This window comes from Diorhabda carinulata, chromosome 7 (genome assembly GCF_026250575.1).
Source record: "Diorhabda carinulata isolate Delta chromosome 7, icDioCari1.1, whole genome shotgun sequence".
Lineage (NCBI taxonomy): Eukaryota > Metazoa > Arthropoda > Insecta > Coleoptera > Chrysomelidae > Diorhabda > Diorhabda carinulata.
The window spans coordinates 1,316,467-1,340,654 of NC_079466.1; the positions used below are offsets into that span (position 1 = coordinate 1,316,467).

General features: G+C 31.7%; 1 protein-coding gene across 1 annotated transcript in view; it reads right to left on the reverse strand.

Annotated features, from left to right (window-relative positions):
* Nucleotides 1-1,484: 1,484 nt before the first annotated feature.
* LOC130896315 (lachesin-like) overlaps nucleotides 1,485-24,188 on the reverse strand; it is a 435,638-nt gene continuing 412,934 nt past the window's right edge. Inside the window, exons 5-6 of the mRNA XM_057804322.1 lie at nucleotides 18,379-18,678; nucleotides 1,485-10,657 (exon numbers count right to left, since the gene is read on the reverse strand). Coding sequence (XP_057660305.1) covers nucleotides 10,551-10,657; nucleotides 18,379-18,678 — 407 coding nt within the window. The 3' untranslated portion in view covers nucleotides 1,485-10,550. The remainder of the gene's footprint in view (nucleotides 10,658-18,378; nucleotides 18,679-24,188) is intronic.

The window sequence follows — 24,188 nt, forward strand, 5'->3', positions numbered from 1 at the left end:
ATAAACTATTGTCTCATATGAGTTGAAGATAATTCTTCAGAATACGAACAAAAATTTCAAGTACAATTCTTCTAGAATTAATAAAATATTCACATCGTCGTCTTCGAATCAGTCAGACACGTATCACAAGAAACCATTTACTAGAGAAAAAATAAGCCAGTGCGAATTGTTCAATGGTGAATCAAATGTACGAAATAATATAACGAATGGAAAAGGAATCAACTGAAGTAATCGCCGAAGAAGGGACTACTCAAGAATGTAGAGAAGTTAGTTCTATAACGAACCCTATCGATTCACTCTCTTAATACCTGTAAATTAACAACAGCTACTAATCTCATTTGGTTGTTGCAATAAAAAAATATATATTTATTCAAGAAATCCACTACAATAACATTTACAAACTGACACAATACCTGCCTACCTGTAACAATGTATAATCAAAGCATAGCAACAATATCAGACATCTCGACAAAAGTCTTACCTGAAAAAAGCATATTCAGACTAATAGAAGACTTTTCTGAAACTATAACCTGAGTTCAAGTAGATCACTTATCAGCTGATTGGGGATCTTAACTATGATCCTAGCCTGAAACGTGATTTAAATAACTTAGATCATTTAGATCACATGACATTCATGAACTTTTGATTTTTATTACCTTTTCTTGCGTTAATTCTTGCATGATATTCATTTGGATCATTCAATATTTCCTATTGAGCAGCTATCAGAGATTTAACACCTCTCATGGATTTTACACTAAAGGTGTAAAGTCGAAAGTATAAAACCAGTTAACTCAATCAGTTAACCAGATCATACTTTCCGGTAGTTCCTCAAGAGACATCTTGCTTTAAAATAACCACAAATGTTCTGCATTTGAGGACGAAAATAGAAGTTTAATATTCAAAATAAAACCTCTATGCTATACTAAAACAAACGATTTGTCTTGCACCTATATAAAGAGATTGAGGCAAATCTTGTTCGATCCTCAACAGTAAAGTTAATCCACATGAACATCTTCATGTGACAAAAATTATTGACGATTTCCAAAAGAATGAGAATCGCACTGGAAATGTTAGAAATGTTCCTTAATGGTAGACATTCTCCTACTCTTTAGGAGAGTCACGAATGTTCACCAACAATAGCGGAAAGCAACAGTTTGTCAAGAAAAGTATGTAAGCACTTTTATTTCGTAGTTCAGGATTGGAGAAAGCAAATAAGCTTAAATATCAATGTACAGCTACAGCGAACTGCTACACCAAAAAATATTACTTGCATTTTATTGAAAAGTTATAGTTTTCTTGTATCTGAAAATATATAGCGTCAATTTTGTATCAATATTTCCTCGGAGTACTATTTCAATTTCACATCGATAATTACAATCCAAAAATAGGGATTGGGAGAACTTGACTAAATGTTGGATTAAGGAATAAAAAAATTATTATATGAACTATCTTTATTTCCTTAAATTATTATATACATTGATAATTACATTTTTTTAATAAAATAGTAATAATAATAACGTTTCCTTGCATTATGTATATTTCCAGGCATAAATTATTTTTTTATAGCTATATTCCGTGAAAAAAAATTGTTCATTATCTTAGATATCGAGGAAATAATTCCAATAAATGTTGATTTTATTGGATATCAACATTAAACGGAATAATTTAGTATCGGTTTGAAATTGAACATGAAATTCTTAGAAGATATTCTGAAACCAATTTCATCGGAACAATCATGTGGTGGAAAAATATGTGGAAACATAAGTTATACGTTTTTTCAATTATTAACTTTTCAGTTAATAGCCTCATCGATTTTTTCTGTTAGCAATGAAAAAAATTCAATAAAATAGCTTGTAATACCAAGTCATTATAATTCTTATTTCTGAACTTTTTGAAGTTGAAGGGAATTGAGTCGTATATTGGACTTGTATTAGCGAAAAGTGTATTTTTAAGGCTGTGATGCATTTCTAATTTGATCAAAATTTATCAATTAAAGATGTGAGTGTAACCCTTGGTCCCAAAATTCACAAGTATACTTCATAAATTCTAGAATCATCCTTTTGTGATTCATATCATCACATTATGTAAACAAACCATGTTTGATATTATTCTAAGGCATTATATGTTGAAGAAATATTACCATCTCAGTTTTCTCCTCTCTTTTGAATGTTAAACTCACGGAAATTGAACTGAAAAGAATTATGGACATAATAAAATGTGGTTTGAATCAAAAACGAAAAGCTCATGAGCTAGACCGCTCCAGGAGTGGTCAGAAACCACTTCCATTCTTAGTTTTTCTATTTTCTATCTTTATCTATATGTCTACTTTTCCTTCCATCTTTTCAAATGTATTTGCTACTATTGCTTTATGGTCTGCATATTCTAACTCGCATATTTTCATCAATTCTAGAGTTTTGTACCCAATTAATGTATCCAGTTTATTGCTCTTTTGTTTCACTGTTTCTATCGTCCTATCCATGATAAATATAAATAGAAGGGACTATCTACATACTGAACTCTGTCGAACTTCTTCCGTCTATTTGGACATTCATATATTTCTTGTATTATCTTTCTATGGATTTCCTTCGTGGTATCCAATACCATTTCTCTATATATTGAGTTGTATGCAGCTTTCAAATCAATGAATTTAATAAGCGATTCTTCTCCCTGTTCTATTTTCTTTACTATTGAGTTCCTTAATATGTATATGTTATTTATTGTTTCATTCCCAATTATATATGCATTTTGTTCTCCCCCATTTCCTCATCAATAAATTTCCTTATTCTTGTCTCAATGATTTTCGTATATGTTTTTTTCGCATCTCCTCTTTTATGTAGTGGTATCGTTTGATTTTATTTGTGCTCCATGCTTAATGGAATATCTAGCTTTTTCTATTTGGATTCTCCTTATCTCTTGTTTCACTTCCTATTCCGTGATTCACTCCTTCCATCGCAGTAAAGTTTTTTTCTTCTCTTCTTTTTCACTTAATGGATAATGGAAGCACGAATCTTAAAATATCAAAATAGAATCAAATAGTTTTTATCCTTTTTCATATTTTTCCACGGGGAAATATATTTAATTATTATAGAGCCTTGTGAAAATCGTAGAAAACGAATCGTTGAATTGACTTCTCGTAAAATATATGACAGGTTAGAGGAGATCACTCCATTATTAAATTATGGACTGAATTGCTGGTTTCACAAATCCGCACGCTGGATTTAGAGTTACTATATGTATCATCTTCTAGTCCTAATTTCATTAAAATATCGAATTTATTTTGTTTTATCCATTATTACTGTTCATATTCAATTAAAATTCATTTCGGAGATAACTTATAAAGATAATCTCCCAATTACCTTCATAAGAATAGAAAGTTGCGTCGTCTTTCTGGACCAACCATTCAATAAGTTATATTACAATCAATTTATATCACAACTTTGATGATATTTTGGAAAAGTTTTCATTTTGCGGAAGAGTTTAGATAAGACGAACTAACTCCATAATGAAGATAGAGATCTTGAAGAAGTTGCTAAAGAGTTTAAATGTCGTTGGATAAGGGGATGTATACAATTTATAACATGCTCAATATCTTGGTCCTAAACTAAACGCGGAGTTGATTATATTATAAAAAGATAAATATGAAATTATTCAGCTAAATTATCGATAAACATGACATTTAACTTTCAAAGCAATGAGTTCAATATAATAATTAATTTTGATTTGGTTTGTACATCTCCGTTTATTAAAGTTAGTCGGTTGATATTAAGTTATCATTTTTAATATGAATAACAGCTGATTCCACAAATATATCTACTCGAAAATTCATTCCACATGCGGTGTTCCTTTTATAGAATGTAATCACACAGTTTTCACATGACGTTAGTACATTAAGTTACAATCCCTATAATTCATAAATTAGGTGCGAAAAATTTAATTAAAATAGAGATGTATTAGCGAGTGATTTATTCCTGAAGATATTATAGTGCAAATATTGATTTTATTGAATAAATTCTTTATAAATAATATAAATTGAAGTGAAAGTAATTTCTATGCAATTAGTACTGTTTAAAATTGATGGTGTTTCAACAACAATTCTAGAAGTTTTCAGACAAGGATTCACGGAAACAATAATAGATTTCAAATGATCTGTAACAAGGTGAAGTCTCAAATGTTACCATGATGTAAATGGTGAAATAATCATTGTGAGAGTAATAGAGACAAAAATAATTTTTTGATCGAAATACTTGACAATTGGATTTAAATTTAAAATATATAGAAACTTGGTAAGCTGGTCAAACAAGTCCCAAGATAAATAAATTTTATTTCGGTTCAGTTCCACCTGTTTTTGATCTTCAACCTGATGTAACGGTACGTGAACGTATGGATTCCTCATATTTTGAAAATTTTGTATTTTTCTTCAAATATATGATTTTTTTAATTACCTCCAGCATGAGTGCTGTTATTACATATTCAATTTACAAAAACGTACTTTTCTCGAAAGATTTAAGCTAGCATAAACTCAAAAAATCCGATTACTTTGGCAACACGACGCCATTATTTCATCGAAGGGACCAAACAATGATGGTAGCATCACTGTTGCCATGTTTTTCATTTGCTGCCTCAATTGGAACATATTTGCCCCCAGCGTAACATTACGTATACTAGACTTCTTTATCAAAATTTTCGTTTCAGATAAAATCTCTCACTTGTGTTATATTGTGATAATATTGTTTACGGATAATATGGTTGATTAATATACACTTTCGTGCATAGAAATCGGTCCACTGTAAACTAGTGTTGCTAGATAATTGGATATGACCTGCACAGCGATTCGAAGAGTGTGCCAGCATTATGAGGAGACTGGATACTTTCATAAGTGACCTGAAACAAGTGCAACGACTGCTCCGGGAGGTATGAAGAGTGGCTACTAGTCAGTGGAAAGTAAGATGAAGACTACTGGAAAATAACCTGTGTCCTAAAAAATTTGCGATTGGTCCTAAACTTACTCTAGCTCATCGGCAAGCAAGCGCTTTGCACAGGATCATCCGAACATCACTGGATCTTCGAACAATGGGGATCTGTTCTGTTCTCAGAGAGACCAGAATAACTATGCTTCCATGGTAGCTACTGATGAAGAAAAGTGTACTAAAGACTAAGAGTGCGATTTACAGATTGCTGCTTTGAAGAGTTGAATGCTTATGGATGTGGTTTCTGCAAGATCAAGGGTGTAATTTCTATATGAGCAAGAACCGACTCTGTGTTCATTTGTAGAGGTGACCGTGTTCACGGTAGAAGAGATTCAACGGCTGATAGATATATCGAGAGGTTATGGAGTGGTCATCATACAGTTCCGATAGAACAATAATGGGATGAGCTAGAAAGAAGTATTCGAGCTAGATTTCCTACTCCAAACTCGATCCCAGAGCTTATTGTTGTAGAAGAACAATAGCTTAACATCACACAGGAAGCAGTAGTTAACGTGTTTAGATATATGCCTTATTAGAGCAAGAAAAGTTGATACTCATCATTACGAAATTAAGTGTTGAATTTTAAATAGCCAAAAACCTTATTTATGTTTTGTTATATTGTTATGATGTTATAATAAAGGAGCTTAATTTGCTAATTCATTGATTTCCATATGTTGTACATAAGAAGACATTTGTACTCATATTAAAGCATATTAAATCTGATAAATTATAAAAAAATAGTTAAATTCAAAAGTTTACATTGGTTTCTATGGACGCAAGTATATTTTGTTGTTTATATTATTATTAATAAAATTTGATTGTCTGCAAAAAATTTTACTTTAGATTGTTGCATAGAAATTGAAAAGAAACAAATCAAATGAAACAAACGTAGTTTCTTATGATTGATAACAATATATCTACATATAGTCAACATGTAATAATAATAATTACAATGAATTCTCCTAAAATTGCATCTATCGTGCTCCTAGAAATATAAAACGAATTATATACAGTTTTTCTCAATTTTTTTCTTCATAATGTCTTTGTTAACATCACATACAACTTATTACACTTACTCGGTTCCATTTTATTTTGATTTAACTTATATTTATCTTTGTATTTGTTATAAAAGTTCTCATCATCTTCTTAGCACCAGAAATTAAACAGGAAAAGTATACTTCACTCCTTTCCAAGAAAATGTGGTTTTTTGATTTATTTACACTTGAGTTTTTTGAACACTTTAAATAAAACAAGATAACTCTCTTATTTATTTCTGCTTGAGTTTGTTTAATTGATGAATTCCAATAAAATAGGGAAGGAACAGCAAAAATATCAAGTTGCATAAAAAATGAGCTCTGTTGCTTTCTTTTATATCGGAGGAATAGTGGAAGTTATCACAGTTTTTATCCTAGATCAGAAATAACATAACATCTTGAGCTATCAATGTAAGTGGGGTACGCAGTCTGCTGCTTCGACCGAGAAAGAGATCAAACATATATTAGACTAACGTCAAAATGACCTTGCACAACTACGGACGATTGAGGCTGCTTTTAATGTCTCTAAAATAATCAAAAAGCACCTCAAATGCTTCTTGGGTTCGAAAAAGTTTATCGATTCTTTTGAAACAAGTGGTACCGTTTTAATTGTTTTAAGAATCAGAAATGTTTCCTAATCTCTTGATAAATGAAAAAAATATTCAGGAATCATTCTTTTTCGTTCATATAAGAGGACAAATTGGAATATTTTATTTTATAAGGGAATAGAAAATTCTTTGAGTTAACGTTAATTCTAATAGATGCTTTATCACTTATTTTAACTCTCCATGCAACTGTATGTTCTGAGAAAGCAATACCAAGGTTTTAACCATGCGTAATTTAGGTAAGATGTGAGGAGTTGACGGATTTCAAATAGCAACAAAATAATTACTACATTTCCAACATTATTCTAAAAACATTACAAAGAACTCAGATATCGACAGATTTCAATTAGATCGATGAAGGGCACTGTGTGGGTAGAGCATTGGAAATAGAGACTTCAAACGAATACAATCAACTCTAAAAGAGATCTCGATGTGATTAAGTAGATTGCTGGGGAAAATTCGCTATTTAATTTTAAGACGAAAAGTGTGATAAGCCTTGTCATTAATCAGTGAAAGGGCGTTGAATTGTTTTTGAATGAACATACTTTGACTACAAGTATTATTACATTATTACATTAAAGCTTTCCAAGGTGCAATTTTGAAACGTTATTATAGGGTTTATGTAAATGAGTTATTTAATATAATTCTCCTACAAAAATCTGGACGATTGTGCTTACGCAATTTTGAGATCAACGCAAAATGTTGTGGAGCAATATCTTGCATGAAAAATTCATTCGATGAATCTCAAAATAATATCCTTTAACATATTTCTCCTTTATATTATAAAGCGAAGGTCTAAACTGTATCTTACAAACCAAAAATAATAGTTTCCGTTATTTATATTTTTTTTAGGTGAGTGCCACAAATTAAAACTTATATATTTGATTATCATTCTCCAACTGTGTTCATGATTTTAGTTTAGTCCCATCGAGTCCCGCTAGACGCAAGAGCGTGCTGTATATTTATACTTTAGGGACCAAGACATCTTTTTGTTTGTATACGAATTGTCTTGGATCTCCCCAATTCAGTCTTGAAATGGAGAAAACCTATGAACTATCGTTAAAACTCGTACATTGATCGCAAGTCGTCATAATCTAGGTAAACGTACCATTAGTAATAGAATTAAAAATACCACGACGTACCGTGGTCTACACAGTGGAAGAATATAATAGAAACGTTCACTTCTACAGTGAAAAGAATATCGAGAGAACGTGGTCTTTTTGGAAGGATGGCAGTGAAGAAACCTCTTTCAAGACGTCAAATGAGAATTTAGAGGTTGCAATGGACAAATGGGGGAGAGAGTTTTATCGAATGATTTTGAAAAATATTGAAAAAAAGAATACTACGTTCTGTCCAGCACCTGATCGGCAGAAAATTTTTCTTAAAGTATGACAACGATCCCAAAAATTCTTTTAAGCTTTACAAAGGCTATTTCAAAGAATTGGAAAGGAAGAATATTATGAAAGTTATGATTTGGCCATCACAGTCGCCCGACCTCAATCCGAATGAGTTGTAGAACAAATTGGAAAGTCAGAAAGTAACGTCCTACTTTAACTTCACATCTTTGGAATATCTTGGAAACAAAAGAAACCGAATAGGCGACGATTATTTGTCGAAATCATTACAGAGAATTCCAAGATTATGCACCGAAATAATAGAAGCTAAAGAGGATACATTTGTATCACACAAACTATAGGGTGGGCATGAACTTTATATGTAATTGTTATATTTTATGTGATTGGCTTCATATGCAAAAAAACGAAAGAGTTACAAAAATTTACTGGTTGGAAGAATCTCCTGATCTAGTTTCTAGGTGATATCCAATATATGAAATAATGTGGAGCTGTCGTAATTATAATATATAATATTCTGACATTCAGTTACGTAGCTCCCTCAATTGTAGGTTATTGTCTTGTAATTTTATTGCCGAATGACCTCATTTGCCAAAAAAAAGTTTTGTTTCATCACAATAATGTGCTATTATTCTTAACAAATTAGCTGAATTGCAACATCTCAATAAACACAAGGTGCTCTACGATTATTCTCTGGTTCCAAACTTAAAACAATGGCTTAGTTCGAAGCGTATATTACCTAGTAATAGTAACCGCAGGAATCCATTGTACCGAAGTCGGTATGATGAAAATGATTTCTTGATGATTACCAATATTCTAAAGATCATCAAATGAACACGGAATGGTCTAAATAAATTTTAATCAGGGTTGAAATTTGTCTATTCAAAATCTTTCAATTCTCTTTAATTCACACAAGACTTATTACACCTGTTCATGAAAGATTGTCGTCTTAAAATTAAATAAATTTACTTTAGAAACACTCTAAATAAATCTGTCACCAAGATATGTCTACACCGAATTGGAATGTTTTTACATTGAAATTGAATGTTACAGAGAGTATCCCATAAGTAATATCGGTTTTCATATGTGAAATCTCCTACGTCTCGATTTAATTATTTTGTTTTTGTAAAGACTCTAATTCAATGAAGAGTAAAATGGCTTTTTCTTCAACCTCCGATTGCTCCGTGCAGACGCTACGCGAACAGCAGGAAGCGGGCATGCGCTGTATACGAATGTAAAACTCACGCACTACACATTCCGCTATTGTTGACTTCAGGCATCAGTCGGCGTTGTGCTACAGCTACGTAAACATGTCGGCCATCGTTGATGTTCCCACCAAGTGTGAATTGCAAAGTATGATTCGTTTTTCACAGGCTGAAGGCAATAGTGCTGCAGAAATCGATCGGATAATGAGTGTGTATGGGAAAAACTTGATGGTGTTATGCGTGAATGATGTCGCAAGCTTGATGACCGTAATGATGTGCATTATAAAGGCGGTCAAGGACGCAAATCTGTCGTTTCAGATGACCTGGTACAACTAGTTGACACAATGGTTAAACAAAACCGCAGATCCACCATTACTGCTTTGTCTACGGAATTTCCAGAAGTTTCAAGGTCAGTTTGAATTTATTGGCGGCAATTTCCTTTGAAGAGGGTATTGAAAACCTTGTAAGTAACCGAAAGAGTACCAATCTTTTGGTGATAAAATTATACTTGTTTCATATGAACTTGTCTTCTATTTATAGCCTGTAGGAGGTTGAAAAAAAAAATGAACACCGTAAATATGTGAAATTGAATGGGAAGAAACAGTTGATGATCGAACAGCAGAACGTTGGTTTAAACGTTAAAGCAAAAAGTGTTGTTGAAACGATGGTGCAACAATTCTTTTTATCTAAGCTCAAAGAATGGTTTTACCAAGGTCTAAAAGATCTGAACTTTATGTTAGAACCGTAGATTTTTTGATTATTGAGGCTATCTCTTTGTATGATAATTTCTGAAACAAAGTGAAAACTAACATTATCTATGAGATATATATCATATTATATGGTTATACGCTACCATAAAATATCAAGCAGAAATAAATATTGAAAATTTTTTTTGAATCCTTCATATAAGTCCTACTATCATAATCTGATAATATTGTGTAATTAAAGCATTATTTTTCAAATGCCCCATATGAAAAGCATAAAGTTTATAATACAAAACGAAGATTTTGCTTGAATTGATCGAAAGCAAAACAGTAATCACAAATATCTAAGCATATTTACATGGAAAATTTCTGATAGAATAGATCGTGAACGTAAATACTAATAGATCAAGAAAATTATAGTAATAAATGGAACTATTAATAGAAATAAGTATACAATGATTGTAAAAATGGAAACAATACAAACAAAGTGTTCTTCATCTGATAAAATTAAAGCTAAGAATAAAAGTCGAATTATTTGAAATTAGATGGGCGTTCAATAATAAAACATCAGATCATGTTAGTTAAATCATCCGTTATCACACGATAACAAAAGTTATACCCTTTACCGACACTGCCTAGTTTAAGGTGAGCAGGATGCTGATTGATATGTATGGGACATACAATCATCTAGTTAGGATCACTGCCACGAGAGTGCAAAGCGAAGAAGCTAACAATGCCATCTGATGGTGGGGTGCTGCTCTGCTAGTCTGCATCGCTGCCGGATGCTCTCCTGTAACAAATTGAATTTTTTTTTCAAATATGGTTATGTTTTGTTCAACTTTTTATATTATCAATTTACGACAATAATGCTTCCAATCATCAAAATCAACCAAAGCAATTCTGTAGCACGTTCTGACTGGTACTATGAAATTCGAAAATGTTAACAGAGGGTGAAGAGACACTTACAAATATCCCTAAATCTCTAGTATATCTTTGGAAGTAAAATAATGGTCTCAGAAGTACCTAATCTGACCTAGAGACGGCTGTGGTTGCTTGAAAAATACCACTGTAGTAGAAAGTACTCAATGTATACAGCATATATGTTTCAAGTTTGGAGACTCCACGTTGTTTAGTATTTGTTTTGGTAGATATCAATAGTGATCGTTTTCGGTGAATTGATCATTGTTATGTGAAACAATACTTTTATTTTAAAGGCGTTACCTCAACCAATATAAACCTGAACTAGATTCTACTTTGGGTGAGACTGCTTCTTCGTTATAAACAGTTGGGTGGCAGCGTTTAAACGAGGCCGTATGACTTGCGAAGACCAGCATCGTAGTGATCGACCAAATGAGGTGATGACTCCAGGAATGAACTGGGTAATCATAACCTGAAAGTGCGCGGGGTAGCAGACATAGTGGGCATTTTAAAAAATATGGTACATAGCATATTAACTGAAAATTTAAATTTGAGGAAAATATGTGCAATATGGGTGCAGCGTTTTCTTACAACGGAACAAAAGCAGTGCCGTGAAGATGTTTCCATCGAGTGCAAAATTTTTGCGCCGTTTGATAATTATGGATTGAAATTGGGGCCATCACTTCATCCCCGAAACAGAAGAATAATCAAAACAATGGCCTAGAAATGAGAACCGGCTCAAAAGAAGACAACGACCGTTTCATCTGCAGGCAAGGTAATCGCGTCGGTGTTTTGGTATGAGTGTGGAATAAGCGTTTGAGCGAAGAATCAACCAAAAACGGCCAAATTTGACTAAGAAAAAGTTTTTCCATCAAGCTCACACATCCGTTATTGCAATGGCCAAAATTACTGAATTTAAGCTGGAGTTTCTACCTCTTTCGAATAAATGACAATTCACAATAAAATATATTCCATATTTTTAAACATTCTTTGAGATTCTGCATAAAAATTATAAAGCGTCATAGCTATGGATCCTTCCTTTCGAATGAACTTTGATTTATCGGAAAATTTCAATTCTGACTCGAGTTTTAGAATAATCGTTCCGATCAGCAGCGAGTAAATACAGGCAACATGCTCTTCTGGAGTTAAGGTAGGGACTAGAAATACAGGGTACGCTCTATTATCGTTAAAACTATCAAATTTTCGGAAGAAATGATTATTATTTTAGTAGATAATGAACCGATCTTCATTTTACATCCTATATTTTTCGAGATATATGCAGGAAATGAATTTTCATAACTTTGGGGTACTTTTTAAGGACTTCTGGCCTCTTTTCTCTCATAATATTATCGAATTTCAATGTACTAGCTAGAAGCTAACGTTTAAATTTTGAATGAAAATTTTAGGGAGGTTGAATCCTTTATTTACTGAACTAGTGTAAATATTTGTTAATTCAATTATATATTTTTTATACGAGTTTATTAAAAAATGAGAGTAATTTCATTAGTCTAAAGTATCATATTTAACGACATCATTTGTATTGATATAGTAAAGAATGTTCGTCAAATGCTAATATTAAATTTCATGATGATAATAAAAAACAGCTTTCATTGTCTCTGAGATTCAATAAAATATTTAATAATCTTTCGCTGAAACTTCTCAATATGAAGTTTTATGTTGAGACTTCTAAAAAATTTATGAGATATTCCGGAAGTGCATACATAATAGAGATAAGAAGTGTATTGAGTCAATATATATTTCATTTATATGTAGTATATTAAAAACTGACGAGAGAACACTTGTTATTAGAATAGAATTTTCATTAAACGAATATTAATCAACAGATATATTTATTCAAAATTAAAAAACGGAAGGAGAATTTTTGTTACGAGAATATGTTCAAAAATATTTGTTTTTAATTGCATGTAGGTAAGCTCCTGTCTACCAATTGTTTCGTGATTTATTGTGAAAACGTTCATCATTAAATATCTTAATGCTTTTACTTAATATTTACGAAAGTACTGAAAAGAAACATCAAGTAATATCTACTTTTAAATTGATTGTTGAAAGATTTCAAGTTTACGGCGTAATAAAGATTCAAATTTATGCTCGAGTGAGTGTTTTTATTTTCATCATTTGTTGTTATTAAAGTGAATCAAAGACTCAATTGTAGATACTTTTTATTGATAAATATAAGTACTATAAATTCTTTAAAAAAACTGAGTAGATTGAGATAAAGCAGTTTCTCATTGTTCTTCTATCCCAACTCATAACACCAAAATATCTACCAAAATTTTATTGTCAACCAAAAAATTCACTTGCTCTAGCTTAGTTACCCATTAACTAGGATGATATTTTTCCATAAATACAGATTTTTCACTGTCTAAGATAAAGTAGTAAATGCCGTTACTCGTTTGACAAAGAATCTGAAAGTTTATAATTTCATATACCATCAATTTATAGAACACTTTTTTTCGATCTGGAAATATTCGATAAAACATTTCTCTCAACTCACGAGTCTTTTAACAAACCGAAGTTGTTCCGCACAAAACTTGTATAAAGTTTGAGTGTGTTTTGATCAAAGAGATGCTCTGAATATAAATAAGTAACAAACACAACAAGCATATCGTTTAAGTCTCTCTAAAGAATTACACAAACTATCGGAAAACTTTGAATTTGTAGTTTACTTTCAGAATGTTAAAGTAGTGCTCGAATGAAAGGCAGTTTGGAAAAAATGATGGGCAAATTCTATCTATATTTCTTTCCCGATTGCACTCGTATTTATAAAACAATTTTACGTCAAAATTTATCTCGAAAAAACTAATTTTAAAACAGAAGAGACCTAAAATCAAGAACATTTAGATAGTAACTAAATTTAAATATAAATACATGTAAAGAATCTCGACTCGAGTCAATATTTTATCTTTCAATCCATAGTAATTTTTTAAAAATCTCAAGAAGTGCATTTTAGTTCATAATTAACTTCTGAGGAAGCAAAAACTTCTGTGGATTATGCACATAGCGAAATAATTTAATACGTTTTTTATTATTGATAATCCATAACTCTTTTCTTATGCTAAAGTCTTCAAATGCTAAATAACGAACATGTTGATGTACAAAAGATAAAATTCGAGTTTATTGAATTTGTAATTGAAAATACATATGCTTGGAAAGAAACATCCAAAGATTGTTTTATTCATTTTTTAAATTATTTGATGAATAAATCTGTTTCTGTCATATCGGCTTCAATAACTATACAGATTTCACAACACATTTTAGTACATTTTTTAGTACAATTTTCGTGAACTTCCGTCTTCATAATAATTTTCTCTTAAGCCAATGCAACATCTTGAATGTATTTGCTAAATACCCTATTTACTATTACACCAATATTTGAGATTCATTGCTGAAATCGGTCAAGTGCTGAAGCAGCATTATTTATCTACGAAATAATAATCTATAATAGTCAAGTTGTTTGGATATAATGTTCCATGAAGTTCAAATTGCTTTGCGAAGTTTCCTTCTCAGTTTTGATGGAAATATTTCAGCTTCGAGTTATAGTTGTTCGTTATTATTTGAAAAATGATAAATTTGTGTGTACATATGCACCGCTAACTATTCATTTACACAACATTGAGTTTTATTATTACCCTCTGTATTCATTTAATAAAAAATACATCACATAAACGTCCATTAATATGATTAACTGCTTAATAAATTGAAAGTTCCCAGAAAGCCACTATCAAATTATAATTTAAAATGGATGCATGCTCGAAACTACCCTGCATCGACGACATAATTTACATCCTAAAGAATAACTCGCATTATATCTTTCCTCACAACATAATTTACGGCGGGCTACAAATAAGTCCCTCTCGAAGTTACATACCAAAAGTTATAACTTCGGTTTAACTTTCGGTTGAGCGAAACTTTTATTTGCATAATATCACGATCTCGTTAGAGGCAACAAAAGTCAAACCTGGCGATGATTTTTTTGGAGAAAAAGAAAATTTATTATTCGACTTGACGTAGGGATTTGAATAAGGTTTATAATGACATTGGATGTTGAAGTGGAAATATACAATACGAAACGGATAAATGGTATAATATTGTTTCTTTGGTTTTACAATGAATATTTGAAGATAATTTGATCTACAAGAGAAAAATTGGATAAGTGGGATACAGTTTTAATATATGGCTTGGATTGGCACTTTGATACAGTCAGCTCGGATTCAAATTCAAGCAACTGAATTAAATTTCTGTTCCAGAACTCCTGCTTCCATGAATGTGCGAGGGAAAACAAGCAACAATAATCACTTGTACTGGCATTCTATAAACATCTACATTTAATCCTTTCAATCCTCTCCTTTAGAAGTTATAATTTTCAAGCCAATGTATTAGATAACCAAGAGATTAAAAATTCAAGTCTGTTAGAAAAAAAATTGATCTCGTACTTTAAGTGTCATTTGCCATTACGTTTCACAATGATGACGGTTTTGATTCTATTGATAATTTGCTTGAATTTGTCGCGATCTCAATTAATTATTGTGGAATTTACTCTTTAATTCAGTTACTGAATATAAAAAAGATTTGTCTTGAAATTCACTAGCAAATTGTTCAAATAAATGGTGAAGGTGTAATGATAGAAATGTACGCAATAACAGTTCATGATTGAAAACTTGATACAAGTTAATGTGGATAATCACCGAAACATACGCTCCAATATGGACGAGGTACAACAGAAATTTTAGTTATGAAGACCAATGGTTTGTCACAAGAACACACTATTGAAAATATTGTGAGTTTTTTAACAAAATCGGGACTGTTGAGAGAACACAAAGATTCAATAAAAGATTCAAATGAGATTTTGCAGCATACACAACTCTAAACTAGCATCATCAGATCCTCATATGTTTCAAAAATGAAGGATTATATTTATAGAATGCGGTTATAAAATATTTTTTTGATTAAATCCGTCATGATACAGACAAGAGATTACGATTAGGATTACAAATATGCGATTTGCATCTAACGTGTACATACCCAAGCACTAACACAACATTTGTGCCTGATTGATAAATAAATTAGAATTAGTACATTTGAGTGAACTCTCAACCGGCTTTGGTAACTCTCCGCCACTTTTGAACATTTTTCAATAATTCAATTCGATAAACTTAGAAATCCTGTGGAGTACGTAGTTGGAAATGTACCAGAAATCATTGGCCAGCGATGTGAGAGTTTTTGGATTGAAATTAATGATTAGTTTGAAAGTATTTTTACTACTTGGTTCTAAGTATCTGCTGGTTATTTTTTTTTTGTAATAACGTACAAAGGATGTTTAAATAGTTATAGTGACAATGTCGAAATTACAGAAAATGTATTCTAATTTGTCTCACAAGTTACATTCATAAGTAAATTTTTCTTACTCTATAATGAAATGGTTTTGGGCTATGAATAAAAATAGAAAATGTGATTTTTCCAAATTTCCGAGGGATACACATCTCTTCTACCAATACATTATAACCAACAAACGCTGTACGGTTAAATAAACTCGAATCCTAGAAAGTCATATTGCCGTCGCCAATCGAGGTCATCCAACAAAAGTGTCGTTTATACTATGGATCCAACATACAAGGGCATTGGAACAATGAATCAAATAATAAACTGGAACTCAAAAAGGGATCGTGTAAATAGAGCCTTTTGGGAGAAGAATGATTGTTTTAATGGCCGATTTTGTTTTAATTGTGTTTGTTTTACTTATAAAATTAGTTGTAGAGGACGCCAGAGAATGATAGAAAATTATAGGGACATAGTTAATCAAACGTTTCACATCAATACAATAGTTTGAGTATGAACAAATCGAATATATCTTATAGAGAATCGAATGAGCACGGTCACCCTCTATATAGAAATCCTTTCTACTGGGAGAGTTTCTTCAATACATAAGCCGAAGATTCCACGGGTGTAGATTGCGCCACTGGAGCAAAACAGACAGACGGCAAAAGACATCTTATTAGTGCACGTGTAAAGTTTTAACGTTAATTGTAAATGAAAATTGTGGAAAGAAATAGAAGACTTCCTTGACGATTCTGATGTAAATATTCGTAGTAAGTGTAGCCCAGAGTGTCAAGTCGTGAAATAAGGCTTTACTATAAAATGTGGTTAGGATAGCAGTTTAGTTAAGTGGACAGGCATGCTGGAGAACAAGAAGCTGCTATATATTTATAATTTAATGATGGATTATACAATGTTGAACCGTGATCTTGATAAATTAAATAAATTTTATTCTGTTGAGCCTCTCTTTCACAAAATATATCAGCAAATATGAATTTTGGTATTCCCATTGTCTTTTCAATGTATTTTTGGATTTTTTAGTTTCTAAACGGTGAATTCTACTAGATTGAGCCATTCTCTTGATAAACAATGTAAGTAAAACCAAAAATTAAAAGTTGAATCCAATCTCAGAGAAGCTCTTGAAGCGTTTCGAAGGTTTGACAGTACAGAAGAGTATATAGCTGAGTGAATGCAGTTCTTGCTTTATATATTGCACCTCGTAATGTCTCCGACGTCGATTTGTATAGATATACGTGTTTTTTGAATGCTGTTGTTAAGAAAAATGTGGTCAATATAGGGTCTCTTCCTCCTACCTCATATGCAGTCAAATTGCATTGCTTAAGAGAGTATTTCCTGTTTAAGAATGGCTCTCTAATACCAGCTTAGATCCAGTAAAATAGGAATGAGAGTTTCGAGACATTTTGTCAACGAAAGCGCCCTTAGAAATCTTAAAAATGATTTTTGTAACTGCCAAAAAGGTTGTAGTAAGTTGTGTACTTGCAAGAAGGCTGGACTGCTATGTAGAAGCCTGTGAGGGTCGTGTTTGCAAAATTAATGCACGAATCTGATTCCTGCTGACTTGGGGGAAGAACAATTTTTTGAAAGAGAGACCTGTCCTGCAGAAGACAGTGAAGATACTCTGACGAGCACTGAATTCCTTTTTGGAGAAATAATCGAGAGTGATGATGACTAGATTACAATTGATTCCTTGTATTGTCTTATAATGTTTAAATAAAGTTCTCACAAGAATAACGTTTTTAAGGATTATCCCTATCCTACACTTAAGTTTATAGTAAACAAACAAGATTTACTCTCGAACAAAAATAAAAAAATATTAAGCAGATAACTTAGATATGAAATTTCTGTGCCGGCATTTCTCTTCAGTTATTTTTCATTGTTGAAAGTACTATCTATGTTGATTTTTGATACCTTTCATCAATACCATGATAGGATTACGTAACATTATTAAAGAAACCTCCAATAGTGTAAATGATACTATTGAAAATGGATTTTCTGAACTCATGATGGAAAAAGTTAATTAAACGAAAGAAAAAAACTGTAACTGATAATATATATAGTACGTGTCTAGAGTTACGTTTCGGATTAACGTGTTTTCGCCACTGAATGAGATAAGTTCGTGTTGTTTTGAGACCTATTTTATCCCGTTGCCTCCGAATTCGTTTCCTCTAATCAAAAGCTCACCATTCTAATAATAATATTGAAGATACATATTATGAAAATAATGGGATCAATACTCACCATTCAATACATGTACTACTGTGGATGCAGGGCTAGCATTGGACGGCATACATGTATAGTTCCCCGTATCACTCAACAGAGCCTTTGTAACTAACAGTTTGCTAGTGGTGCCTGCTTCCGTTTTCTCAGTTTCTAGGCTAATTCCACCTCTGGGTGAATCAAAATCTACAACTGAGTGACCATGATACCATAGAATCGATGACGGTGGGGTTGAGTGAACATTAACTGTACAGGTTAAAGAAATTGTGCTACCTTTCTTTACGTATACTTCTGGTGGACCGGATATCGACGCTTGTGCATCTATAACAAAGAAAATGGATTGAAAACTGGAAAATGTTGAATCTCATTGATTAAAAAAAAATGTATTTTAACTTTTGAAAAGTTTTGTGTGTGATGGGCTTTCACAATCGATGTAAAAATTGAGAAAACTCTACGTAGTATCCTATTCATTCTAATAGATTACAACTCTGGCTATCATCTTGGTGTTTAAATAATCCTCATCGCTACTAAATAATAAATTGATTAGTATATTATTTTTGATGATATTCTAAATAATGTTCCTTTCTTAAAAAGGGTATATGGGGAAGCTGAACAGATTCAATGTTTGTGGTTTGGTTGCAAACATTATTCACGCAAGATGCCGCTTCAAGTTCTTAGAAGGAAACTTGAAATTTGATACAAATATTAGATTAAATGAAAACTATTTCTAAATATATAACTAACTAGCACACTTCTCGGAAAGTTGCACACTTAATTTCAATGTTTTCAGTTCTGCACATTATGGTTTTTGTTATAGAAGCGCTTTAATTCGAGTTATTGAGGAAGTTCAATAAAAGTTCCTTGGAAGTTTTTATTCTGTTTGTTCAATCAAGAAGCTTTGAATTCATTTTATGAAACAAGGTTTTATAAAATAGCAAAGCAAATAGAAGAAAATTATCGTGAATATAAAGTCGGCTTTCAGGTAATGGAGAGAGATATAAATGGCATTGTGAATTGTACTTCGTAATAAAGACTTTAATAGTTTAATAATGAATTTATTTTCAAATATTCAATTAATACAATAATAATATGTACACGGCTTTTTCTTTCAAATTAGACCATATTGTCAATATCCAAAGACAATTAATACAAAGCTTCCTGTTTGCCGGTATAATTAAGCAAAATGTTATGAGTAATCGATTAAATTTATTTCACAGGAAAGAAGCGGCTTGATCAAAACAAATAACCACATAATTTCTGATGAAGGAAATAGTTTTCACGTAATAATAAAAACTTATGGTTATAGTATAAGATTCTACATATTTTTCATGAAAACCTTTTATTCAACATCGTTATAGTCTATTTCAGAAAGGTATAAAGTAATAAAATTGGGAATTCCGTCCAGTTCGGCTCAATTTCGGTGTCGGCCATAGGTGTAGGTCTTGAAATATTGTGTAGGGATTATTTAGGTAGTAGATAATACAGTTACGTTTTGTGTTTAACAGGTTCCGTTTAACTTTCTATTAGTGCCTCTTCCTAATTTCTTAGCCATGCGCCTAAAGTTTTATGAAATACGCCGTGGAAAATGTAGCAGAAAAACATAGTGAAGTTTTTCAGGAACACCTTGACTATAACTTAAAACTATAGTTCAATCCACAGCTTTCCAGTTCCCTAATACGTTATTCTCAAATTTACCAGTTCTATGATGGGAAACTTCTTAATTATTTCAGTGAAAATTAAATTTCAAAAAGGATCTTTATTCATTAATCTCATATTCATTTAGTTAAGAATTTAAACCGGCTTAGAAACTACAGCTAATTTCTCAAGTAACAAGACACGAGTTAAACAAGTTTAAATTAAGGTCAACATTTTGATGTTATGCAGCAGCACATTTTAAAATGTAGGTTTACTCATTTTCATTTATGTTCAGTGCCGCGATGCCCGATTAACTTGCTCCGAACTTTCGAAATAGGGACCGGAATAGCCCTCTACCAAAATCATCTTGCACTATGATTCAACTGGAAAAATATAAATCTCGAATCTAGTCCAATGGAATCATTATCTAATAATGCTTCAGGTTATGAGAATTTATCACCAAAAGTGAGAAATTGGTAATGTTGATACTCTATCTTGTAAAAATAAGAATTTTAACAGCTTTCTGTTCAATTTATTTCCTCAACTGTCAGAATTTTCTCTCTGGACTTGTAAGTAGGTCATTATTGGAAGAACCTGCTCCTGATTAAATAGTTTCTTTATCACATGCACGATGTTATTCAACATAGAAAGTGTGAAATTCATATAATCATTCAACTTTCAAATTAGCTAAGAATAAACCAGTGATAGCTAACTATAACGTTAAACACAGGTCAAAAAGACTATAAGCAAATTAGTTAATACTGAATGCCAAGGAATGAATATTTCAGAGAAATTATGGATGAATAACAATAGAATGGTGAAATTCTCTGAATAAATATGATGTCAAACTGGTGAATCGTGTCTAAATACAATGATCTTATGATTCTCTTGCCAAAATCTATCATAGAAAAACGGTTAAGTAGTTTTAGAAAATAATGATCACGGAATTGCGTTTGGAATTAGTCATATAATTTAATATTCACCTAATATCCGAGTTAATTTATTACTCTTATTACCTTTTTCTTTCCATGGAAAGACTACTTAATTTCCAAGTCGGATTATACCGTATTCTAAATATCAAACAATTTTTTATATTATCACATCTTCACCGTAATATATTTGTGAAGTATTCATGTATTTTACTACCTTAATTATATTTTCTTGCTAATAATTCATTTACAAGGACTTAGTCGCACGCCTTTTAACGGCACCAGTCGTAATTTATATGAAACTATGAAAGAAATGGTGTGCGGTCTCATATATAGGGCAACTATTGAACTATGTTTCTAGATTTTTTCCGATGAGGCGACAGAGGAAGTAGATCTTACAATAATTCAATCGTTTCTATAATTTACTCAATTATATAATTGTTTTTAGATCGCTTTATAATAAAAATTTTGTTATTTCTCTACGCGAACTACAAACAAATTCGTATAACTTTTCATTACTTAATCGAGAAACATTCCAGTCTTCGTCCGATTACCATTGAAAGTTTAGAAAGAGAAATATCATTCATAAAGATAAAGCGATAATGAATTTGAAACAATATGTGAAGATGATGCTACATATTTTGAATTTATAAACTATAACAGGGCATTTTTTTGTCCATTCGTCGGCAAGTAGATACTGGAGGGATGTAGCTATGGCGAAGAGGAACGTTGAGGATCTCGTAAAGCATGAGACAGGTATGTATCTGAATATAATATATACAGTTCTATAACACCAAGACTAGTTAATACAACAACAATTTTTATATGCAACAAAAAGCAATAAACAGTCCCATATATTCAGTTTACTGGTTGCTCAAACTTAATTAATAGTTAATTTTATTCATAAACAAAATTAGTCATAATCACTAAAATGTTTATTGCATCGTTATAGGTAGCTACTAAAATTAGTAAATACTCAGTGGAGAGAGTAAACTATTCAGTTTTTAGTAGTGATCATAAACTACTTTTGATGAATTGCATCAAACTTCATCTGTGTGAGTTATAACCAACTCGTTAAATAATATATAATATACTGTTATCTTCTATATTTTGCTATTCATAAACATTCCCAATGTCAATGTCAATGGAAGGATCTAACTACGTTCTATGTGTTCTCAAAGTTTCCATTCTCATTTTTCAACACTTCTCAAGAAACAGTACTTGCTATTTCTATATTTTGGTGTTGATATATGATTTGTCGAGATAACTTTTCTGTGGGACCACGAAATGTTTCACTCAAATCTCTTTTAAATTCGTTAACCTACTAGGATGATTGATTCATATCTATTTGTAATAGTAAGATTCCACTTTCGCTCTCCAAGCAAGTTCGCTCCTGTTTAAATATCTACTTGCTTACTAGAAAATATGGGACGACTATATCCAAGGAACATATTTACTATCTAACTTGGCGAAATATGAAATAACCAATTTACTTTATCAAAATAAATATGATACTTTTATGATGGAGTGAAGGAACTAGCAAGACTTTTACCCAGAGGTGAATATTATTGAGCAATGATTAGTTTCGAACTTTTCATCGGGATTACGAAGCTATTGATAAATTTGTTTGGTTTTGCTTTAACGCTTTGGTTATATACAGTGTACTTTACCTCAAAACTTCTTTAATCAGTTCCCCTATTAATTTATCACGGGAATTCAGGAAATATAATAAGTTAATGCAAGGCACATAAATGAAGAGTTGAGATTAATTTGTACTGGGTTATTTTTGATAATTTGTCACCTTCATATCGACAATAATCTCTTAAAGGTGTAGATTATCAATAGAGAAGAAAATTGTAGAAGGAGTCGTGCTTCAAAAAGAAATATCTCATCTTCTTGTCGTATTTTATGAGGCAGAGCGTCTATAGTACTTATGTGTACTAGTCTCTTGGAGTTAACAACTACCTACTAACATAATAATCTTCATTAACTTCAAAATAACGTGACAATCCACTTGATAATCGTTAGGTATCATACGCCACAGATTGAAATAATGTAATTCTACCTATAAGCTCAAACCCTTGCGTTTGCAGATTTTTTATTGATAAAAAATCCATGGATTGTTGCTTTAAGTCTTAAATCTATGAATTCCTCACTGGTCATCAGTTTTTTATTTGTTAACCGACGAAACCACCAGCTTCAACTGAAGGCCTTGACGCATCAAAATATTATTGACCTTCACAATCGGCTCATGTTTCCTATCTGAAACTGTAACTCTATCCCAAGATGATATGAACATTTAGTGTATCTAACTTATACTAGATAACATACCATATTGAAATCCACTAGCATAATTTTCTTTCGCTAGAATTCATATCACCGTTTCAATACTTCTGAAGCTTTATTTCCATAATGAAGATTTTCTTTTAAGCCTTCTGTAGCGACTGAAATATGTGCTCAAAATAAATGCAAATAAACCTTTCACATCGTTACTAAGAAAAATTCTATTTTATCTTTTAATAAATCCAGAAAATATATCTCGAAGCTTCCTCCTCGAAACTGTTCAAGGTAGGTTCACTGTGGGTACTAATGGGATTGTTTAAGGCAGATCTGGATGCTGCATCTTTTTGTCATTTTTACCAGCCGCAAGCTTGCGAGATTAATTGAACTAAACTAGAAATCATTGATATGATTGGTTTCCTCTATAGTCTTAATATTGTCTACTCGTACTCTTCATTTTGAAATGAATCCCACCAAAATTGTTTAGAACCAATATCAACTTATCTGAAAAACAACAACGGCTGATTTCATGAGATAACCAGCGTGCTAGGGCCACAGCAAGAATGTTTGATACCAAGACTGAATCACCAGATTATCTCACTATTTATATATATGTTTGTTAGTATACTACTTCAAAGACGAAAAACTCAACGTGCAGAAGTAGTGGAAGTTATAGAAATATTTAATAGTAGCTGATTGACACAACTTTTTGTGTAATGTGACACATAATTCGTTCAAAAATTTCAATTATGTAAATGTATGTAAAAAGGTGTTTAACCAATTTGGTGACAAAAGTTTGCATGTATTATCGAACCGGCATGCACTAACGCTAGTTAATTCGTGACCGATTTATGACGCTTAATAAAAATGTTAAGATCTCCATATAGCATTCGAATTTGATCGTAGTTGAGATTTTGGATTATTTATGCTTCCTGAATTTACACGGAAATGACGCCGAATTTTCGATTTATCGTCAAACGGATTTAT